Source organism: Petaurus breviceps, unplaced genomic scaffold (assembly GCF_028583685.1).
Source record: "Petaurus breviceps papuanus isolate PSGF00001 unplaced genomic scaffold, PetGlider_PUasm1.0 90897, whole genome shotgun sequence".
Lineage (NCBI taxonomy): Eukaryota > Metazoa > Chordata > Mammalia > Diprotodontia > Petauridae > Petaurus > Petaurus breviceps.
Genome location: NW_027187374.1, coordinates 15,520,777 through 15,542,311, shown reverse-complemented (window position 1 = coordinate 15,542,311; position 21,535 = coordinate 15,520,777). Strand labels below are relative to the sequence as shown.

At 40.6% G+C, this 21,535-nt stretch overlaps 1 protein-coding gene across 2 annotated transcripts in view; it reads right to left on the bottom strand.

The window, feature by feature from the left end:
* Window positions 1-21,535, bottom strand: part of DOP1B (DOP1 leucine zipper like protein B) — a 171,634-nt gene that overhangs the window by 2,373 nt on the left and 147,726 nt on the right. For both annotated transcript variants that reach the window (XM_069075074.1, XM_069075075.1), the window contains exons 33-36: window positions 13,554-13,690; window positions 12,603-12,658; window positions 893-1,039; window positions 398-527 (exon numbers count right to left, since the gene is read on the bottom strand). In XM_069075074.1, the coding sequence (XP_068931175.1) occupies window positions 398-527; window positions 893-1,039; window positions 12,603-12,658; window positions 13,554-13,690 (470 nt within the window). The remainder of the gene's footprint in view (window positions 1-397; window positions 528-892; window positions 1,040-12,602; window positions 12,659-13,553; window positions 13,691-21,535) is intronic.

The window sequence follows — 21,535 nt, the reverse complement described above, 5'->3', positions numbered from 1 at the left end:
CTGATCTCACTGGCACAGGAGCTCTGATGTGATATGTTTTCAACCTGGAAATCAGTTCACCCTACCTATGGCAATCTGTTGGTCTTACTATATTAATGCTGAACTTAATAAAGATACCTAGTCAGCTTAGTACCACTGCACCTCAGAACTCCCAAATAAACCAGTCCCATATCTTTGCTGAATATATACTTTGTATGCTATTATTAAATAAACCTAATTTTGTCAATTGTCATATGGTCCATGAGTGGTACAGACTTAGGATTAGAACTATTCTAAATGAGATCACTGGATTGGCTGAAGTCAGATTTGACCTAAAAGAGTTTTACCATATCTACATTGTAATTTAGGAAAAGTTAACAGTATACATCTAAGTTTTAAAGAAAAATTTTTTGTTTACTCCATATTTTAGGTTGAGAAGTTCCAAGATTCTAACAACATGTGGTTTGCATTCTTGATGATATTCCTCTAAATCTGAAAGAATGGTAGAAGTCTTTGTATCTACTTCTGGAACAAATGCCCATTTGTACCTAGAAAAAGAAATAAACATTTGGATCAGACATTATAGTTCAGAGCCCATTTCTATGGGAAAATCATGATGTATCTTTTTATTGGGGAGGGTAGAGAGGTGAAGAAGGAAGTTCCACTTTACCTTATGGTTTGTGAATTTAGTAGGATTAACAGGATTGTGATCTCTCATGTATTACAAATCATCTGAAACTTGAATTTTATGCTATAGGAAACTTGTGTTACTGGAAATTTTATTTGCCATTAGTAACAAAGTTGTAGATGCTTATATATTGAAACAACTATAAGCAATCTAAGTGACAGAAGTCATAGATTTCTCTAAAAAATACTAAATGTACCTATTGCCTGGTAAGTACATAAAACTTACATTTGAAATAAAGGCATCCTGTCTGGTGGAAAAGAAAGTGCTGTGTCCAGGAACTTGCAAGCTGATAAATACAAGATGAGATCATTTGGGGATACCTCACCGCCATCAGTTCCTGAAGCTCTCATTCTGTTTACTTTGCTGTTGCTTCTGCATAATTTATAATCAAGGAAATGCACATTAGAAATTCAGAAAGACCCTTTAAGTTGGAGAGTTATTTGAAATTTTTCATTTCCCTAAGAAGTTTTTTTTCTGTTCACAGTGTTCATAAAATCTCTAGGTTGGAAGGGAACAGAGAGGTCATCTAGTTTAAACACTACCTGAAACATCAATTCCCTTGACATTTCTCAAAAGTGGTCATGCAGGCCCCACTTAGACCCCTGGACTCTTAGAGAATTCACTAACTGTTCATACAGCACATTTCATTTCTGAATAGCTTTCATTTTTAGGAAGTTCTGTATTTAGTATAGAATGAAACTGTAACCTATCTCTGCAACTTCACCAACTGCTCCAATGGAGCAAAGCAGAAACATTTTAGTTTTCCTTCAATACATTTACTCTTTAAATCTTTAAATATCAGAAGACAACAGTCATGTACTACCTTCTAGGGCAGACTACAGAGAGATTATTACTTCCCTTGTTTTGAACAACAGTTTTATAATGTGGCCTAAGACTGAGTTAATATTTTTGGCTATCAAGTCATCAAACCACCCATAGGTGCCAGGTACTGTGTTAAGCAATGGGAAAACCAAGGATGGTAAAAACCAGTCCCTAATAGTAGGCTAATAAACTTGTTGAGGAAAGGAGAGTAGTTTTTTGTTTTTTTTGCTTTTATTTTGGAGGGGGGAAGGCAAGGCAATTGGGGTTAAATGACTTGCTCAAGGTCACACAGCTAGTAAGTGTTAAATGTCTGAAGCCAGATTTGAACTCCTGGGCTGATGCTCTATTCACTGTGCCACTTAGCCACCCCAAGGACAGTGTTCTGAAGGACAACAATAGACAGCAGTCACCAGAATCTTGACTGAGTGACAAAATAGTCTAATAATAACATGCTGAAGGATGCAATCACAGTTGATGCTATGTAACACAAATTTGTAGCAGACCCAGTTAATATGGTTTCATGATTTTCTTCAGCTTCCTTCAGCAACACATTGTAGAAATTTTACAATGGTTTTGATTCAAAGAAAAACAGAATGGGGTTCACCTAACCAAAGGTTTGAACAAGGAACAAACAGAATCAGGCTATACATGTGCTATAATGTGCTTATTTATTCTCATTAAGCCAGAGAATCATGCATGATGGAGTCAGAATAACATGCAGACAACTGTGTACAAACAAGATATATACAGGATAAAGTGGAGATGATCAACAGAGAAAAAGTACTTGAGTAAGAAAGACCAGGATAAAATTCTTATATAAGGTAGGATTTTAGCTGAGACTTGAAAGAAGCCATGAAATCTAGGAGAGAGAGTTCTAGGCATGGAATACAGACAGTGAAAAAGTCAAGAGATGAAGTGTCTTGTTCTAAGAGTGGCAAGGAGGCCAGTGTCACTGGAGATCACAGAATATTGGGTAGAAGAGGTAAGGTATTAAGACTGGGAAAAGTAGGACAAGATCAAGTTATAAAAGGCTTTACAAGCTCAACAGAGAATTTTGTATTTGATATTAGAAGCAATAGGGAGCCACTGGAGTTACTGAATGGGATGGAGGGTAGTGGTGGTGGTAATTGCATTTTAGGAAGATCACTTTGGCAGTTGGGTGGAGAATGGACTGGAACAGTTAGAGACTTGAATCAGGGAGACCAACCAGAAAGCTACTGCAATGGTCCAGGCATGAGGTGGTGAGGGCTTACACAAGGGTGGTGGGTGTATCAGAGTAGAGAAAGGAGTGTATATGAGAAAAAGGCTGAGAAGAGTAAGGAATGAGAAAAGACCATTAGAGTTGGCAATTAAGAGATAATTCCTAGGGAACTGGATAGAGCACTTGTAGCTCATTAAGTTGGATGGCTGAGAGTTAAGAAGACAGTGGAGATATAGATTGTAGATGGTCTTCTCATGGAATTTAGAACCCAAACGGAGAAGTATAGGATGATAGCTAGTGGCGATGGGTATTTTTAGGATGGAAAACCATGGTTGTGTTTGTAGGCAGCAAGGAAGCAAAAAGGAGACAGACTGAAGATTAGTGAGAATGGGGATGAAAAAAGGGAATGATAATCAGTTGAAGAAGAAGAGATAGAATGGAATCATTTGTGTAGGTAGAGGGATTTGCTTTGGCAAAGAGAACCATCTCTTCAGGTGTGAAGGAAGAGATAGTGAAAGAAAATGTCTGGGTTATGTGAAATGAGGAGAAATGGAGAAGAGGAAGCTCCAGGTGAATGGTCTCAATTTTTTTCAGTGAAATACAAGGCAAGGTTCTCAGTTGAGAGGATGGTGAAGGGTGGTGAAAGAGGAAGCTATGGGAGGTAAAAGGAGAGATAAAAAGGTTTGAAAAAGCCACAGTAGTGAGTGGGACAGTGAATTTATTAAGAAAGTGTAAAAAAGATTCACTTGCTATATTAAGGGCCTAGTTGATGTTGTGTAACACAAATTTGTAGCAGATCCAGTTAATATGGTTTCATGACTTTCTTTAGCTTCCTTCAGCAACACATTGTAGAAGTTGTCAAACATTTACCAATGGTTTGATCCAAAGAGACAAAGACAATCAGTTTTCTGAAGGTTTGTTCAAAGAACAAACATAATGGGGTTCCCCTTACCAAAGGTTTGAACAAGGAACAAATAGAATCTGGCTGTACATGTGCTATAATGTGCTTATTTATTCTCATTAAGCCAGAGAATAATGTATGATGGAGTCAGAAAATAATTCTCAACTCAGAGGTAAACAAACTGAAGAAGGCCCTTTATACCCTTAGATCAATCTCAACCAAGGATGCCTGTGTCAACCCAAAATTATGGTCTCCATATGTGTTTAACCCATAATGTGAAAAAGGAATTTCTTAATGGGATAGATGGGATAAATATAATAAAACAAGAGAATGTTAAGGTGTCAATTGGAATTATAGATCCAGGATGTCATTTACCATTGACAATATATATATCATAACATAGCACAGCATGAAATACCAAGATAAGAAAAGTTCCATTATTCAGGATAGTGTCTGGTTCAAGGCACCTTATCCTTGCTAGTCATAAACAGAAGAATACTCCTAGTCAGCTTCATCTAGCCTGTAGTTGCTGACACAAGAAGAAGCATGTTGGGTTCACTCAGAGAGCAAAGCAAAGCATGGCTGTTATGCCAGAGCATGCAAAGCCTTATTGTAGGTTAAGCTCAGAGTGTGCCAAAATGTCTTTCTCCTGATTGGTCAATCCAGGTTTTAGACCTTTCTCAAGTGATGGGAGGTTCACAATGTGAAAGCAGCATGATGGTGGGAATAGATAAGATAAAAGGGCACTCAAGGGGCTTAAGAGGACAGAGCAAAGCTGAACTGGTTTACCAAAGAGTCAAGACAGAGAAAGGAGTAAAGTGTAACTAGCAACCAGTGTGATGGCCTGGGAGAGAACTGATGGTTGGGGGGACTGGAAGTGAGAATGAAGAACAGGGTTTGGGGTTTTCAGGCAGAGAGAGAGGTAAAACAGCAGAAGACTGTGATCAGATAAAGGAATTTCAAAGTTCATTGGGAAGATAAAGGGTATAACCATCTCTGTGTGCAGCCAGGATTGGGTGGAAGAAGAGGTCATGGAAAGTGAGTAAAGTGAGGAACTAAGAGATCAGAGGGTTTGAGGGAATATTACTATGTAAAGTATGAGGGCTAGAGTTGGGGAGGAGAAAAAGACAGAATCAGGCACTGAACTTGTTGAGGAAAGGACAGTGTTCTGAAGGACAATAGATAACAGGCTATTTTTTTTTTTCCTGTTCACAGTTTTCATAAAATCTCTGAGTTGGAAGAGAACAGAGAGGTCATCTAGTTTAAACACTATCTGAAACATCAACTCCCTTGATATTTCTCAAAAGTGGTCATGCAGGCCCCACTTAGACCCCCAGACCCTTAGAGAATTTACTAACTGTTCATATAGCACACTTCATTTCTGAATAGCTTTCATTTTTAGGAAATTCTATATTTAGTATAGAAATGAAACTGAAATCTATCTTTGCAACTTCCACCAACTGCTCCAATGGAGCAAAGCAGAAACATTTTAATTTTTCTTCAATACACTTATGCTTTAAATCTTTAAATATCAGAAGACAACAGTCATGCACTACCCCTGTTGCCCCCTTCTTATTTGGCACTACAGAGAGACTATTACTTCTCCTGTTTTGAACAATAGTGAGTTAATATTTTTGGCTATCAAGTCAACAAGCATTCATTAAGCCACCCATAGGTGCCAATTACTGTGCCAAGCAATGGGAAAGCCAAGAAAGATAAAAATCAGTCCCTGTTTTCAAGGAGCTCACAGTCTAATAGCCTAATAATAGGCTAATAAACTTGTTGAGGAAAGGACAGAGGGCTAGAACAGAATCTTGCCTGGATGATAAACATGGATTGAACATTGGAGGAGATGTTATTGAGAGACAAGGGTAAAGAGAGAACCAGCAAGGGGCAATGGGGAACATGAATTCCAGAAACTCCACATGACCAGTAAGTTAGGGGTATGAATGAAAGTGCAGTAAGTTCTGGAGAGGATGGCTAGAGAAGCTTGTGTCATCAGGAAGGAGAAAGCTAAGGTAAAAGCTAGTTTGTTACATATTTTTTTATTTTTATTTTTTAGTTTGTTACATATTGAGGAAGGATTCCATTTGAACAGTGGCAGTTGACATGTTCTGAATCACTGGAATGGTGATGGGGTGCTTGGGTGCCTGTGCTTGAACCTCAGTTTATAAAATCACATTTCTCCCTAGCCTCAGAGCATTATCTCTGCTTGCTTCTCCCCCTGCCAGTACTTTGCCTAGCAACCATTCATGATCAAGCCCCAGCCAAATGTTTTCTTCCCTTGGTACAAAAACAAGCTGCACCTATGAATCCTTCACTAGATTATCTCTAAGTAATTCCCTAGCTCATTATATACATCCTGAAACCCTCATTAGCTTGGGACATATGTATACTCCCAACATCCATCTTGTCAAACATGACATTGATGGGTGGCAGCTTGGTTAGCCCTGACTGCTAGCTGACTTAATGATGTTTCAAGCCTAAAACCACACCTCCATGTAGTCCCCCCTCTGGCTATTTCCCAGTGAACTCTGGGTAAAATACCTGCGCAGTAGACATTAAAATGCATGTTCCTTTAAGAACTGACCACTCCTTAACTCCTCCCTAATCCTGCCCTGCCTCACCTAGTTAGCATATTTGCCACAGGTTTTGATGGGGGGATGGCAATAGGTTATACAGGAACTCTGATCCTTATCAAAGACCAGAATGCCTTCGATTCAGTCTGGAAAAGAATTCAGTAGGCCCAAGCAGACTTGGAGTCAGAATTGTAAAAGTTTATTGTACACTTTACAGCAGGCAGGAGTCCTTAGGGGATCTGCAAGTTTATTGTTATACTGTACAGCAGGCAAGAGTTCTTAGAGAACTTGCAAACTTAAAGACAAAGGCATAGTTTTTAAGGAGTCTAGGCAATTAATCAGATGTCAATTATGCTAACTAGGTGAGTAAGGGTGAGATTAGGGAGGAGTTAAGGAGTGGTCAGTGCTTAAAGGAACATGCACTTTTAATGTCAACTCTGTAGGCGTATTGCCCATAATTCACTGGGAAATAGCCCAAGGTGGGGGCTACCTGGAGGTATGGTTTTAGGCTTGAAACATCACTAAGTCAGCTATCGGTCAAGGGCTGACTGAGAAATGCCTAGTCTGCCACCCATCAGTGTCATGTTTGACAAGATGGATGTTGGTAACTAAGGCTAATGGAGACTCAGTATGTGTGTAATTGGCTAAAGAGTTAACCTATAGATAGTGAACTGAAGGATTCAGGGGTCCAGCTGGCCCACTTTACTAAGGGGAGATAACATTTGCCTAAGCTAAAATGTTTATAGATGATTTAGTGAAGGATTCATAGGTGTAGCTTGTTATTGTTCCAAGCAGAGATGAACAATTAATGAGTTGTTGTTGGGCAGAGTGCTGGCAGGGGGTAGGGGTAGAGTTAATGCTCTGAGGCTGGGGGTGGGAAATGTGATTTTACAGACTGGTTTTACAAATTGATTTCACAAATTGATGTTACAAACTGATATTACAGACTGGTATTACAGACATAGATCCCAAGCACCCCATCAGTTTCACTATAGTTATCCTATAAAAACTTTAACTGTATCCCTCTAAGGTTGCAGGTTCCCTAAGAACTCTTGCCCACTGTATAGCATAACAATAAATCTTTGCCACATTGACTAAGAGAATGCTTGAGTCTGTTGAATTCATTTCAGACTGCTTTCCAGGGACTCTGGTTATTGGGGTTCCTGGACTCCCTAAATTCCTTGGCATCCTCTCCCCTCCCCCCCACATCAATGGGAAGGAGATGACAGTGGAAGCATGTCAATCATTGAGAAATAAGTTCAGGTGGACCATCATTGTTCGTGGGGATTTAGCCTTCCTGGTGGAGTGGTGCCAGGGCCTGAGTCAATTGTGTGTAGCTGAAAAAGAGGGTAAAGGAGGAGAAAGTTGCCTCCCCTGGGAGTAAGGCAGCTGCTCTGGAGTTGTATGAAAGACAGACAGGATGCCTGTATCACAATGGAATGGCTGCTTAGTGAGGTTAGGTTTTCTGCGTGGTTAGAGGCAAGGCAGCTGCTGTGGATTTACAGAAGGATGGTTTAACTCCAAATCACACTGGATTTTACTGATTGGCCCAAAACAGGACCCAGGCTAAGCCCTAATTGGTTTTTGTTTGGGCCTGGATTGGCTTAGAATGAATGTAAATAGCAATTGTTTCTGTTTTAGCCAGAAACTCAGAGTCTTTCCTTCCCGGATATTTTTCTTTGTTTCTTTTTTTAAAGAGGTCACTTGGCCTTTTTTCTTATTAAACCTTAATCTATGAACTGGCTTTGCCTCAAACTGAGACCTCTTAAAGACCTTAATTTGAAATGCCAAGGTTCCCCACTGCATCCTGGGCTATCTCCAGTTTTCCTGATCGATGTCAGGGCACTGGACCCATATGGCTCCTGAGAAGAAAGTGAGCCTGGTGACTTTGCACAGCCCTCCTTCACTTAAATCCATTTCGCTTGAATGTAATGATATCACCTCCCTGCTGTCATGGTTCTCTTCAGGAATGAAGGACAAAACAGCAACAACCTAGGCTGGAGAGAGCACCAGGAGGGTAATACACTATTTAATATTGAGCTTACTTACTTAAATGGGTAATGTGAGAAATACTAGTAATTTGGTTCCCACAAGGTTCTATAGAAACAATGGGTGTTTCAAAAATAGATCCTGCACATTCAGTGCAAGAAGGTATAAATTGGTAAGGGAGAAAGGACCCTATTCAATCATATAGCTGGGGAAAATCTGTAAGCTAAACTGTCTCAGACCAGCTGGACATCAAAGGGATAGTCACCAACTTTTCAGTAACACACGTGCTGGACTAGCCTATGTAGTGGGCGGGTCAGAAAGATTGCAACCCAGAAGAGCTGGAACCAATCCCAGTTCTGAAGGGAGAAACAAGGCAGGAAATTCGAATGGAAGCAGCATAAAAGGGTTTGCATTTTTCTGATACTTTGTAGTCTTTTCAGTAGGCTACCCATTTATTCAGCAGAGAATAAATGTAAAATAAAGATAATGAAAACTTTCTTGGCTCTCCAACAAGTATTCTTGATTCCTAGACTGAGCATGTTTATAACAGCATGTAGGTGGTGCAGTAGATAGAGTGCCTGTAGTCGGGAAGACTTCATATTCCTGAGTTCCAATCTGGCCTCAGACACTTACTAGCTTGTGTGACCTTAGGCAAGTCACTTAGCCCTGTTTGCCTCAGTTTTCTCATTTATGAAATGAGCTGGAGAAGGAAATGGTAAAGCATTCTAGTGTCTTTATGAAGAAAACCCCAAATGGGGTCACAAAGAGTCAGACATGACTGAAAAACTACTGAAAGACAAGTATCATCAATCAGCACCAGTCCTCGTGTACAGGCTCTTTTTTTACTGTCTTCCAATGCCCAAGCCTGCTAGATCTAGACAAGAACCCTATAAAAGTACATCAGATTTTACTGATTTGAGGGAGAGGGTACCCCAATCCCTGCAAGGTCCCCAACATTGCCAGGTCCCCACTGGACTGTTCTGTGTCCATTTTCCCTGACAACCCTGATGGGGTGCTTGTGCTTGGACCCCAGCCCTAGGATCATATCTCCTCCCAGCCCAAAGACCCTATCTTTGCCAATATAACTCATGAGTGGATCTCTGTGAGGCAAACTCTCTCTTCCTGTTATAAGAACAAGCTGACCTCTGTAGAATTTCTCTTGTACGAACAGGACTATCTTGTACCAGCAGAACTATCATGTACTGGATTACCACAGTTACCACATACAATCCAGAGATCAAGTTGTAGATGTCAACTCCCAAGGCTATTTTGTTATAGATGTATATGTACAGATATACAGACCACTTAGAGGCACCCTTCCCCTATGCCAATAGTGAATAACACTGTGTCCAAGGTACAGAAATTGCATGCCCATCACCTAATTAGCATACTTGACACACAATTCACTGTACCTCTTCTATATAAGCTTTAGCATTCCTGTTAGGCTTCTAGTTCCCTAAAAGAGCTCTGCTCACTACATAGCATTACAATAAACCTTTTTCCACTTGACTGGAAGACTGCTCTAGTCCCTATATTCTTTCCAGACACCTCCACCCTGAACCTCAGTATTTTAGGCTACCTGCACCCCTAAGACCACATCAGCCCCTCTAATTTGTGACTATGTTCCCCCTCAACAAATTCAGTTTGCTTTACTCTTTTGTGTGCTCCATGCTTCTTTGTACTGGAGTTTTGATTTTCTAAATCTTCCTGACTATGCACTAAGATAACAGATGAGATATACCTTTTTGCTTGACACATCTTTATTGCTTGCTGATTATGATTAAACTTATATTCCACTAAAATGACTAGATCTTTTTCACATTTTCTGCTACTTAATCATGTCTACTATATGTGTACAATTGATGTTTTTAACCTAAGAGTGAGATATTACATTTATCCCTAGCTATCCCTAGCAAATTTTCTCTAAAGAATGGCTTAGAAGAAATTCTGCCACTTGCATTTGGCCACATTCACCAATAAAAATTTTCTACCATTGAAAAATTTTAAACATATCCAGCTTGGAAACAAATTAGTGTTCCATGAAACATGAATGCATTTTTAAAAATGCATTAATAAAATTTCATAGTGTTAGATCTGGCTCATTGTTTTAGCCTAAGAGAAACTTCTGAATACTAATTCTGTAACACATTAGCGACCCCTCCTCTAGTTTCACGACTTCTACAAATCTGATAAGCAAACCATCTATATCTTTATTTCAGTGACTGATTTAAAAAAAATATTAAACAGAAAAAGTAAGAAGCAGAACCCTGCAGTATTCCATCAGACTGTCATCAGTCTATCAATCATAACTCCTTGGGTCCAAATTATTAAGTTCAACCAATCTACTTGACTGGCCTATCATCCAGGGAAAAATTCTTTATGTCATTCACTAGTACAACAAATTCTACAAGTGGTCTTGCTAAAGTCCAGGAATATAAATGTATGGTATTTTCTGGATCTATTAATACAATAACCTTGCTAGTAACTGATCCCTTGAAAAATATATTAGATTGTTATATTTAACATTAGACTATACTGTTCTTTAAAATTATGTTCATTAATATAATTGAAACAACATCAACATTCTCTTATGCTGTTATGGGAATCTGAAGATCTTCCCCTGCCCTGTAAGGGTTATGGGATTTAAAGATCTTCCATGCCCCATTGGACTTGCTGACATAGCAGGAAGGGGCAAGAGGAATCGGAAGCCAAGCGAGAGTTCCTGTGGTGGCTAGCAGTGGTGGCGACAGTGGCAGCAGCAGCAGCAGCAGCAGCAGCAGCAGCAGCGGCAGCAGCAGAGGCAGTGGCAGGAGAAGTGCGAACCTCTTTTTTGAGCCAACCAGAATTTCTGCTAAGGACTCCTGTTGAGGACTGCCAGAGGCCGGAGCTGCTGGGAGCATGCTTCCTGGATGCTGGGAGGTTGCTGTGAGTGGGGAGAGGAGGACCTTTGCCTGAGTTAGCCTGTTCTGTTTTAAAGGCTTGAGAATGTGGGTGCTTTCTACTTCATCTGCCTGTGCCAATTTCATAACTACTCTAATGGCTTTGACTTTCTGGTTTTGGGATTCAGTCTTTTTGGTATTTTAATAAATGTTCTCCCTTTATCCCCCATATAGCAAGCCTGATATATTTTTTGATTGATAACTACATCAGTATATCTGTAATTTCTGTAAGCATTGTGAATATTGCATTGCTGATATAGCCCCTTGGCCCTTTGATAGGCTTAAGTGAATCTGAGAACCTTTCCTGATTTGAAAATATACTCTTCCCCCTAATAGGCTGAATGTGGTCACATGGAAACTGTGGCGGGAGGCTTGTTTTTCAGGAATGCCCACATCTTGTTGCTTTGTGATTGGGCAGTGGGTCAAAAGGGTTGTGACATTCTCTGATCCAGAAGAAGGCTATATATACCCTGATATGAGGTTTTGCTTTGGGGCTCACTTTGGGAAGAGTTGTGTGATTTGGCCAGATGAGACTCTGGACAGCTGTTGAGTTCCCTGACTTTGAAAACCCAGATGTTGGTGCTTCCCTCTCTGGTAACTAAGTAGGTATGGATGTAATGGTCAGATAGCTGGAAGCCCTGTCTGCTGATCTGTTTCTCTGTCTGTATTTTTGTCTGCTTGTAACCTCTGTTTGTATTCTCTGAAGTTTGAGGTACTGCACTTTTTCCCCTGAACTAGATAAATGACATATGTTTGATTAAAGCAAGATTGTTAACCCATTTTGAGTTGCTTTCCTTTAGAAAGGCAGATCTAGGAACCTGTGCTAGCAGCCATCCTGGGTATGTGAGGGTGCTTTCTGCTACACATGCCCAAATTTCAGCCAAACTGGGATGTTATCCATACAAAACATTGCCTTTTCTATTTCTATGCCTATTCTCCTATTCCTGGAATGCTCCCCCTCCTTTATCTTTGTCCCATAGATTCTCTAGCTTTTTTCAAAGTACACTTCAGATGCCACCTTCCCAGAGGAGGCCATTCATGAACTTTCCAGTTCTTGGTACTCTTTCATTCCCTCCTATAATTATTTTGTACATATCTCACATGGGCTTAATCTAAGTGTATAGTTTTTTTTTCCTCTCCCAGCAAAATATAAGCTCCTTGAAGGCAGGGAATATTTTATTTTTTTATCTTCGTCCCAGTGTTTAACACAGTGCCTGGCACTAGAAGATATTTAATGAATGCTTTTAAAATGTAAAAGAATATTATAATACCATTTTTTCAATTGGCAGACTCTGTGCCAGTGGCAAATGGCTTGTGCCTTCTTGGTATAATGAGAAAGTCTTTAATGCATCTAGGTTGCATGCTGTAGATATATTAAAATAACTTGTTTCTATGGCACTTTTTATTCTTCTATTATTCAGAGTCCTAGGAAAAAGAAATAAGACCAGACTATTCCTCAAACTTGTATAAGTACATGGATACAAAGACATATATAAATGCTTACTTTGATGATTCCTTCCTCCTTATTAGATCATCTTCAAACTGTATAAATGTCTGAATCTTAAAAAGAAAATATACCTTTTAATGACTTTTTAAAAGCATTTAAAAGCACTATATAGTTGTCACAATCTTTAAAAAATCACACACATACAGCAGCTAGTATTTGTTAATTTGTTTAAATACCTTACTTTTGGGGCAGGTAGGTGGTACAGTGAATAGAGCACCGGCCCTGGAGTCAGGAGGACCTGAGTTCAAATCGGGCCTCAGACACTTGAGACAAAAACTAGCTGTGTGTCCCTGGGCAAGTCACTTAACCCCAATTGCCCTATCTTCTCCCCTCCAAAAAGCAAACAAACAAACAAAACTTACTCTTTGGCTCTTCAGCAATCATAATCAATTAATTACCAACATATGTCCTTTCTCTATTTAATAACCATAAGAAAGTCTTAAGAATTTGTGATAAGAAATACTTTGTTAAAATGAAAAACAGTTTTTGAAACATGTCACACTATAGTAATTTTCTAGAGAAAGAAAAAAAGAGAGGAAGAAAAGGCCAGAGCCTAAAAGTATGGTGCCTGCTAGGCTGTTACTACTTCTGTCTCATTCCTCTCAGATAAATAGCTCTTGAAACTCTTGGACTGTTTTTTTCCCTTAAAATCTCTTGCCTAGGTTGGTAAAAATCCTTTACACTTCTGCTGAGGGGCCTTCCCATTACAATCTGACTGAGATTAGTTTTGACCTTTGACTTGGAGTTTGTATCTTTTTTTTTTTTTTAAGCAATTGGGGTTAAGTAACTTGCTCAAGGTTACACAGCCAGGTGTTTCTGGGTGGGTGCTAAGTGTCTGAGCCCGGATTCGATCCCAGGTCATCCCAACTCTGGGGCCGGTGCTCTTACTTGCTGTGCTACCTGGCTGCCCCAGGAGCTTGTATCTTTAAGACAAATCTTTTTGCTCACCAATTCAGTAACCATTATTGGCCACAACGAAGTCAGATGTTGAGGAGATATTCTTAGCAGCAAAACTCTGAAAAAGAGGAACATCTGAGCAGCAACTATGGATGTCTGTCCAACTCTGAGATTCTCTGTCAGTCGTTCTGGGGAAAGATTATTATCAGAAAAATATGAAAAAAAGTTTTTTTCTTTCTGGAGCCCAAGGACTTGCTGTTAACTTGGCTAATAATATGTTGAAGCTAATAAATTAAGGATGTGCTAAATCTTCAGCTTAAAAATAATTGCTGAGGTGGGGTGGAGTCAAGATGGCAGAACAGAAGCAGAACCTCCATAGGGCTCCGGCTTCCACCTTCCCCAATACATGTAAAAGGGGTCTCTAAACAAACTTTGGAACTGCAGAACCCACAAAATAACACGGAGAAACTAACCTCCCTCTGTGGACAGCCCGGCAGGCTGGCAGGAATTGGCCAGCACAGCCATTCCCCAGCCTAGGTTTTAGTTCCAGGGCAGGCCTGACCAGCCACTGGCTGGAGGGACTCCAGATCACCAGCAGCTGTGGCCGTTTCCAGATTCATCAGCACAGATGCAAAGGACAAAGTGAGAGGTCAGTGCAGTCTGGACTTTGGGACCAGTAGTTGGGAGTGCATCAGCTTTTGCCCCCAGGGCGAGAAGCCCCTGAGACACCCCGGGGCCACATTGCAACTTCAGCTCCTGGCCTGCAGAGTGTAGGGAGACCAAGCGGCCACTCTGAGGGGTAATCGCTCTTGCTTTAACCTGCTTAGATCTGGATTGCAGTCTAGGGTAGAGGTCCTGGGGTGTGTGACCAGCTTGCCAGAGTGTGTGGAGGCCTCAGAGAGGGCACCCAACTAATACCTCTGGCAGCTGAGAAAACCCTAGCATTTGGGACGAAAGCTCCCCTGTCTTGTGGCAGAGTCCTACTGTGGCAAAAAGCCCAGGGGTCAAGTGACCGAGGGGAGACATGACCAGACAAAGGAAGCAAAACAAACAGAAGATTCCAACATTAGACTCCTATTTTGGAGACAAAAAGGAGCAAAGCATGGAACAGGAGGAAGACAGTGAAGTCAGAACTCCTGGGCCTGGAATATGATATTCCAGAGGGCAGAGGAACTGGGATTAAAACCAAGAATCACCTATCCAGCAAAAATGAGTATCATGTTTCAGGGGAAAATATGGTCATTCAGTGGAATAAAGGACTTTCAAGGATTCTTAATGAAAAACCAGAGCTGAATAGGAAATTTGACATTCAGATACAAGAAGCAAGAGAAGCTTGAGAAGGTAAACAGGGAAAAGAAATCATAAGCCACTGATCAAAGTTGAACTATTAACATTCCTACATGGAAAAATGATAATTGTAACTGATGAAACTTTTCTCAGTATGAAAATAGTTGAAGGGAATATATATATATATATATATATATACATATATATATATTTATATATATATATATCGGAGGGTATATGGGCATATGAATACATGTGTGAATGTATGTATATATGCTTACAGATATACATAGATAGAGGGCACAGGACCAATTTAATAGGAAGGGATGATACTTAAAAGGGGAAATTAAGAGGTGAGAGAGGAATATAATGAGAGGAGATGGAGAGAGACTGAATGAGGTAAACTATCTCATAAAGAAGAGGCAAGGATAAAGGGTTACAATGGAGGGGAAGAATAGGAAGGCAAAAGGGAATGGGTCAATCTTATTCTCACTGAATTTGGCTTGGGGAGGGAATGAAATACACATTAAATAGGGTATCTCACCCTATAGGAGAGTTGGGGGAAGGGGATGAGAGTGGGGTTGGGCAGGCTGGCGGGGAGAAAAGTTTTGAAAAGGGACAAGATCAAAGTAGAGAATAGAACAAGTGGGTGGTGGGATAAGAGGGAGGGAAATATAGTCAGTCTTTTACAATATATCTACTATGTTAATGTTTTGCATTAGCTACACATGTACAATCTATACTGAACTGCTTATCTTCCCAGTAAGGGTGGGTGACAAGGGAGGAAGGGAATAAATCTGGAATTCAAAGTTTTAAAATCAAATGTTTAAAATTATATATACATATATACTATTATTAATACTATCTTACATGTAATTGGGAAAGAAGATATACAGGCACTGGGGCATAGAGATCCACCATGCCCTACTAGAAAAGTCTAAGGGGAAATGGGAAAAGATATGGGAGAGAGCAGATAGAAGAAGGGGATATCCTGTGGGACTGTTATTCTGGGGTGGTGGGTAGGGGAAAAATAGGGAGAAATTTGTAGCTCAAAATCTGGCAGAAATAATGATGTAAATCAGAAATTAATAAATCATTTGAAAAATGAAAAAAAAATTGCTGAGGGGCAACTGGGTGATGCAGTGAATAGAGCACCAGCCCTGGAGTCAGGAGGACCTAAGTTAAAATCCTACCTCAGACACTTGACACTTACTAGCCATATGACCTTGTGAGAGTCACTTATCCCCAATTGTCTTGCCTCCACCCCCCAAAATGCTGAACCTTGGGAAGCTAAGAATAAGGTGCTGAATTTTAACTGGTCTTGCATCATGTGGTAAGGGGAAGGGAGTATTTCCCAAATGAGGAACTGTGTCACCCAGTTATATAGATGAAGGAGCCCAAGGAGGAGAGTTGGCTATTTTGGAGAACACAAAGATAAGGAACATGGAACTCTGAAAGAAGAAGCAAGATCACATGAATTCACAAGAAAACCCAGTGAGCAAAAAGGAGGAATTAGCCAGACCATTGTCTGAATGGGTGTACAGGGGTGCCTGTGCAGGGGTGATGAACAACTAAGGTAGGACCTTCAGGATTGTACCAAATGTTTTCAGAGAGGGCCAAGTTAAAAGTGATGCCTGTGTCACAAGATGGGGAAAGAAGAGAAAAGGGCTAAAACATATGCTATGAATGTACACTTTGGTGAGGAGGATTGGGAAGAGACAAGATTCTGGCTTTCTGGCACAGTAAGTCTATTCCATTACAGCTTACAAAAGAAGCAACACATGCTTAATAAAGTTTCCAGCTAGAATCTAGGTTCCTGTACACAGAGGAGTTAGAGTGACTGTGTGACATCAAGGTTCCAAATAGGTAGGAGAGGCTAAAGATACAATTATTTTCTTCTTTATTTAATTTACATGTTGGAAAAATACAAATTCTAGTTTTTCTGTACTTAAGTAATCTTAACAAGTTAACATACTCAGGAGCAGCCAGGTGGCTCAGTGAGTAAGAGCACCAGCCCCAGAGTCGAGATGACCTGGGATTGAATCCGGGCTCTGATACTTAGCACCACACCCAGAAATAACTGGCCATGTAACTTTGATCAAGTTACTTAACCCCAATTGCTTTAAAAAAAAAAAAAAGGTAACATACTTAAGATTTTCTTAAATTCATTTCATAGAAAGTTAGATTTTATACTGACACTTTGTATAGAAAGGAAAACCCTTTGCTGACCCCTCCTCAGTCGGCTACTCATTCCCACTCACTATGATCTGAGGACAGGTATGATCCCTGCTTTTCTGGCCTGTGCTGTGGTCTGTGGGTGACCAAAAACATTCTTTCCCCTCATGGAACTGATGAGGGATGGCAATAGGTTCAGCAGGAACTCTGATCTTTATGTAAGACCAGAAAGCCTACGATTCAGTCTGGAAAGAATTCAGCCCAAGCCAACTTGGAGTCAGAGTTGTAAAAGTTTATTGTATGCTTTACAGCAGGCAAGGGTCCTTAGGGGACCTGGAAGCCTAAAGAAGACATAGGCATAGCATTTAAAGAGTTAAGGCTATTCATTAGATGTCAATTATGCTGACCAGGTGAGAAGAAGGTGGGATTAGGGAGGAGTTAAGGTGGGGTCAGTGTTTAAAGGAACATGCAATTTTAATGTAAACTGTGCAGGCATATTGCCCATAATTCACTGGAAAATAGCCCACTGGAGGGGGGACGGCTACCTGGAGGTGTGGTTTTAGGCTTGAAACGGTCAAGGGCTGATGGAGAAGTGCCCAGTCTGCCACCTATCAGTGTCATGTTTGACAGGATTGATGTCTGGGAACCAAAGCTAATGGAGACTCAGTATGTGGATAATTACTAAGGAGTTAACCTAGAGATAGGGTATGGAAGGGTTCATGGAGGGGAGCAGGAAACTATACAAAGGGGAGATAATAGTTGCCTAAGGTGGAATGTTTAGAGATACTTTAGTGAAGGATTCATAGGCATAGAGTGTTATTGTTCCAAGCTGAGATAAACAATTCATGAGTTGTTGTTGGGCAGAGTTAATGCTCTGAAGCTGGGGGAGGGGGGGTGTGATTTTACAAACAATTGGTTTTACAGACTGATGTTACAAATTGGTTTTACAAATTGATGTTACAAATATAGATCCCAAGCATCCCATCAGAACTGTGATGTTCCTGCTTCTCTCTCTATATATACCATACTCTAATATGCTAGTGTTCCTCCTTGCCCTGGCACTGTGATGAGGAACTGTGTATGGGCTGAGTTACTGAGTGCTGCACCCAGTGACAGAAAAGTGTCCCCTGTATTCTCCTTCTGACCACATGTCTGACCCCCTTACTGTTTGTGGGCTCAAGAGCTCCAGAAGCTGCTGCTGCCAATTCAGTGGCCTGCTGCTGCCTTGCTGGGGGCACAGTCTCTGCTGGACTGCCCTCTGCTCTCACCCCAGGGAGAAAGACTTTTCCTGCTGACTTTTAAGTTGTCTTGGGCTGGAAAATTGTTTCACATCTTCCTTTTGCTGGTTCTGCCACTTTAGAATTAGTTGTGAGGCATTATTTTAAATTTTTGGTTTGGAAGGGAATTGAGAAGAACTTGGGCAAGTCCCTGCCTTCAATCATCTTGGCCCTGCTTTCCCACTCCACTCCTCCCCATCTATTTTTAAATATTTGACTCCTTCATTTATACATTTCTTTCTCTATCCACTCTCACAAAGTTTACAAAATCAACTAATAATCTTTTTAATTAGAAGAGAGATCTCATGCCCTTCTCAGTTCAGGGCCACAACAATCTCTGTTGGATCAGAGTCCATTTCTAATAAAATAAACATTTTTTTTGTTTGTTTTTTTTGGAGGGGAGAAGGCAGGGCAATTGGGGTTAAGTGACTTGCCCAAGGTCACATGGCTAGTAAGTGTTGTGTCTGAGGCCACATTTGAACTCAAGTCCCCCTGACTCCAGGGCCTAGTGCTCTATTCACTGTGCCACATAGCCACCCCTAAAATAACCTATTTTCTATTAAAACCAGAGCCCAAGCTTTCTATCTCTCCTGAACTACAAGGAAGACATCATTTTTTATTTTAGAAATTTTTTTATTTATACAAGTATGTGATATGAAGAAATTTCTATAAGTAGAAGCTGCAGATTTAAGCAAACTTATCTTTAGCTTAGCTAACCAAGTTCCTTATGCTATCTACTGTTCTTACTGCATTGATGGTAATTCTTTCCTCTCAGATACAGATACCTTGTACTTTTGAGCCTGTTTAAGTGTTTTACTATTTTATAAAATTCTCCATAATTCTGTTCAGGTGCCTTTCTATATAGTTTTCTGCTCCTCCTAGGGTTAGTAACTCTTTCCTTGGCACTAAACTTTTGCTTATTTAGACATCAATAAGATTATCCATTTCAGACCTCAGTGGTCATCTAGAACAACTTTTTAGATCTTATGTGTTTGGGTGTATGTTCTGGGGAAAGGATAGTCTGTATTCTTTGGTTTTATTGATAAATCTTGATGGATCCCAGAGTGCTTAGGGGACTGAATGGTATACATTTTATATGCGATTTTAGTTTACCTTCTCTCTTCTAGTAGCTGGTTAAATGGAGCTAGGTCTTAAGTGAAGAAATATTTACAAAAAATGAAGAATCAGTCAGTGGTACTTAGAAAGTGTCCAGACTCATGATAGAAAGGGATATCCACATCCAGAGAAAGAACTACAGTGTCTGAATGCAGAATGAAGCAAACTACTTGTTCTCTCTCTCTCTCTTTTTTGGTTTTGTTTTATTTCTTCTTTCTCATTGTTCACTCCAGTGGTTATAATCCTTCTTTACAACAATTACAAGACTAATGTTTAATGTGAAGGTATTTGTAGATCCTATATTTGACTGCATGCTGCCATGGTGGGGGAGGGGGGAGGGGAGGGAATGGAAGAAAATTTGAAACTCAAGGGATTCTGGAACTGAATATTGTAAACTAAAAGTAAATAAATAAATTAAAAAAAAAAGAAAGTGTCCATATATTGGGTTCTGGAATATGCTGGCTTGGAAATGGATGTTGACTATGGTATCCAATAACAAGTAATATAACTAACTGAAAGTGGATAGCAAGATATGAAAAATAGTTAATTTTGTCAGATAGAAGTCTGGAAGAAAGTACAGATAACATCCGGAAGTTGGAATCATGCTGAACTACTGATTTGGAGAAGTTAGTATACTAAAGAAATCCTAAGACTTAAACAGAGATGAACTAAGAATGAAAAGTTCTGAGAAATAACTAATGTTGTGATGTAATCAAATGATTTCAGGATAGATAATGGAGGATGATTTTTGTGCTATATGCTATCAAATATTGATATAGTCTATATGGCTGCCACTGTTAATTTTGTTATAAAGTTAAAGCTGCATAGTGTTTATGCTGATATTATAGATTCAGATTATTAGAGTGGTATGCAGACCTCATAAAATAAAGATCAATAAAGTATCATTATCTGTATATTACTTCTCAGTCAGTCAATAAACATTTATTAAGTGCCAAGTATGGGCCTGACAGGGCCATTGCCAGTCATCTTGACCTTTGTCTTTCCACTGGATTTCGATGGCTCTGGAGGAGAGAGCAAAGCTGACAACTTTGCACAGCTCTGCCTCACTCAAATCCAACTCATGGGCAGTTCAAGACATCATGTTTGTGAGGTCACTGGTCCTCTTTGAGAACAAAGCATAAACAGCGACAACACCAACTACATGCCTGACACCCAGGAGATGCTGTGCAGCACTAAGCAACTCTTTAGGGGTTTCATTTTCAGAGCCCACATGAGTATTTTAGAATCAGAGTCAAGCCAGACAAAGGGTATGCACAGAGAATTGAGTTAAATAAGTATAGAGTCCAAAGTAGAAAGCTGTGATGAAAAAGCAGTCATGTTTGCATGACCTCACATGCATAATAAGTATCACCCAGTTTGCCTTCTCAATGGGTGGGGGAGGGCCTGAAAGGAAGAAGAGAATCTAGAACTCAAAATGTAAGTAAAAAAACAAACAGGGAGTAGAAGGAGGACCTCCCCACTGCTCCAGCTTCCACCTTCCCCAATCCATATAAAAAGGGGACTCTAAACAAACTTTGGAGCTGCAGAACCCACAAAATGACACAGAGCAGCTAACCTCCCACTGAGGACAGCCCAGCAGGCCGGCAGGGATTGGCCAGCACAGTGCTCTGGGAGCCCAGCCCAGCCCCACACTGAGGCTTTAGCCCCAGGGTGGGCCTGACCAGCCACCAGCTGGAGGGACTCCAGATCAGCAGCAGCTGTGGTCGTTTCCAGATTCATTAACACATAGATGTGAAGGACAAAGTGAGAGGTCAGTGTAGTCTGGACTTTGGGACCCAGTAAGTAGGAGTGTGGGGCTTTTGCCCCCAGGGTGAGAAGCCTCTGAGAGCAGGCACACCCAGCCAGCACCTCTTGGCAGCTTCAGCTTCTGGCCTGCAGAGTGTAGGGGGACCAAGCACCAGTCTAAGGGGTCATTGCTCTTGCTTTAACCTGCTTGGATCTGGATTGCAGTCTAGGGTGGAGGTTCTGGGGTGTGTGTCCAGCTTGCCAGAGTGTGTAGTGGCCTCAGAGAGGGCACCCAACTAATACCTCTGGCAGCTGAGAAAAACCCAGTGTTTGGGACGAAAGCTCCCCTGTCTGGTGGCAGAGTCCTACTGTGGCAAAAAGCCCAGGGGTCAAGTGACTGAGGGACGACATGACCAGGCAAAGGAAACAAAG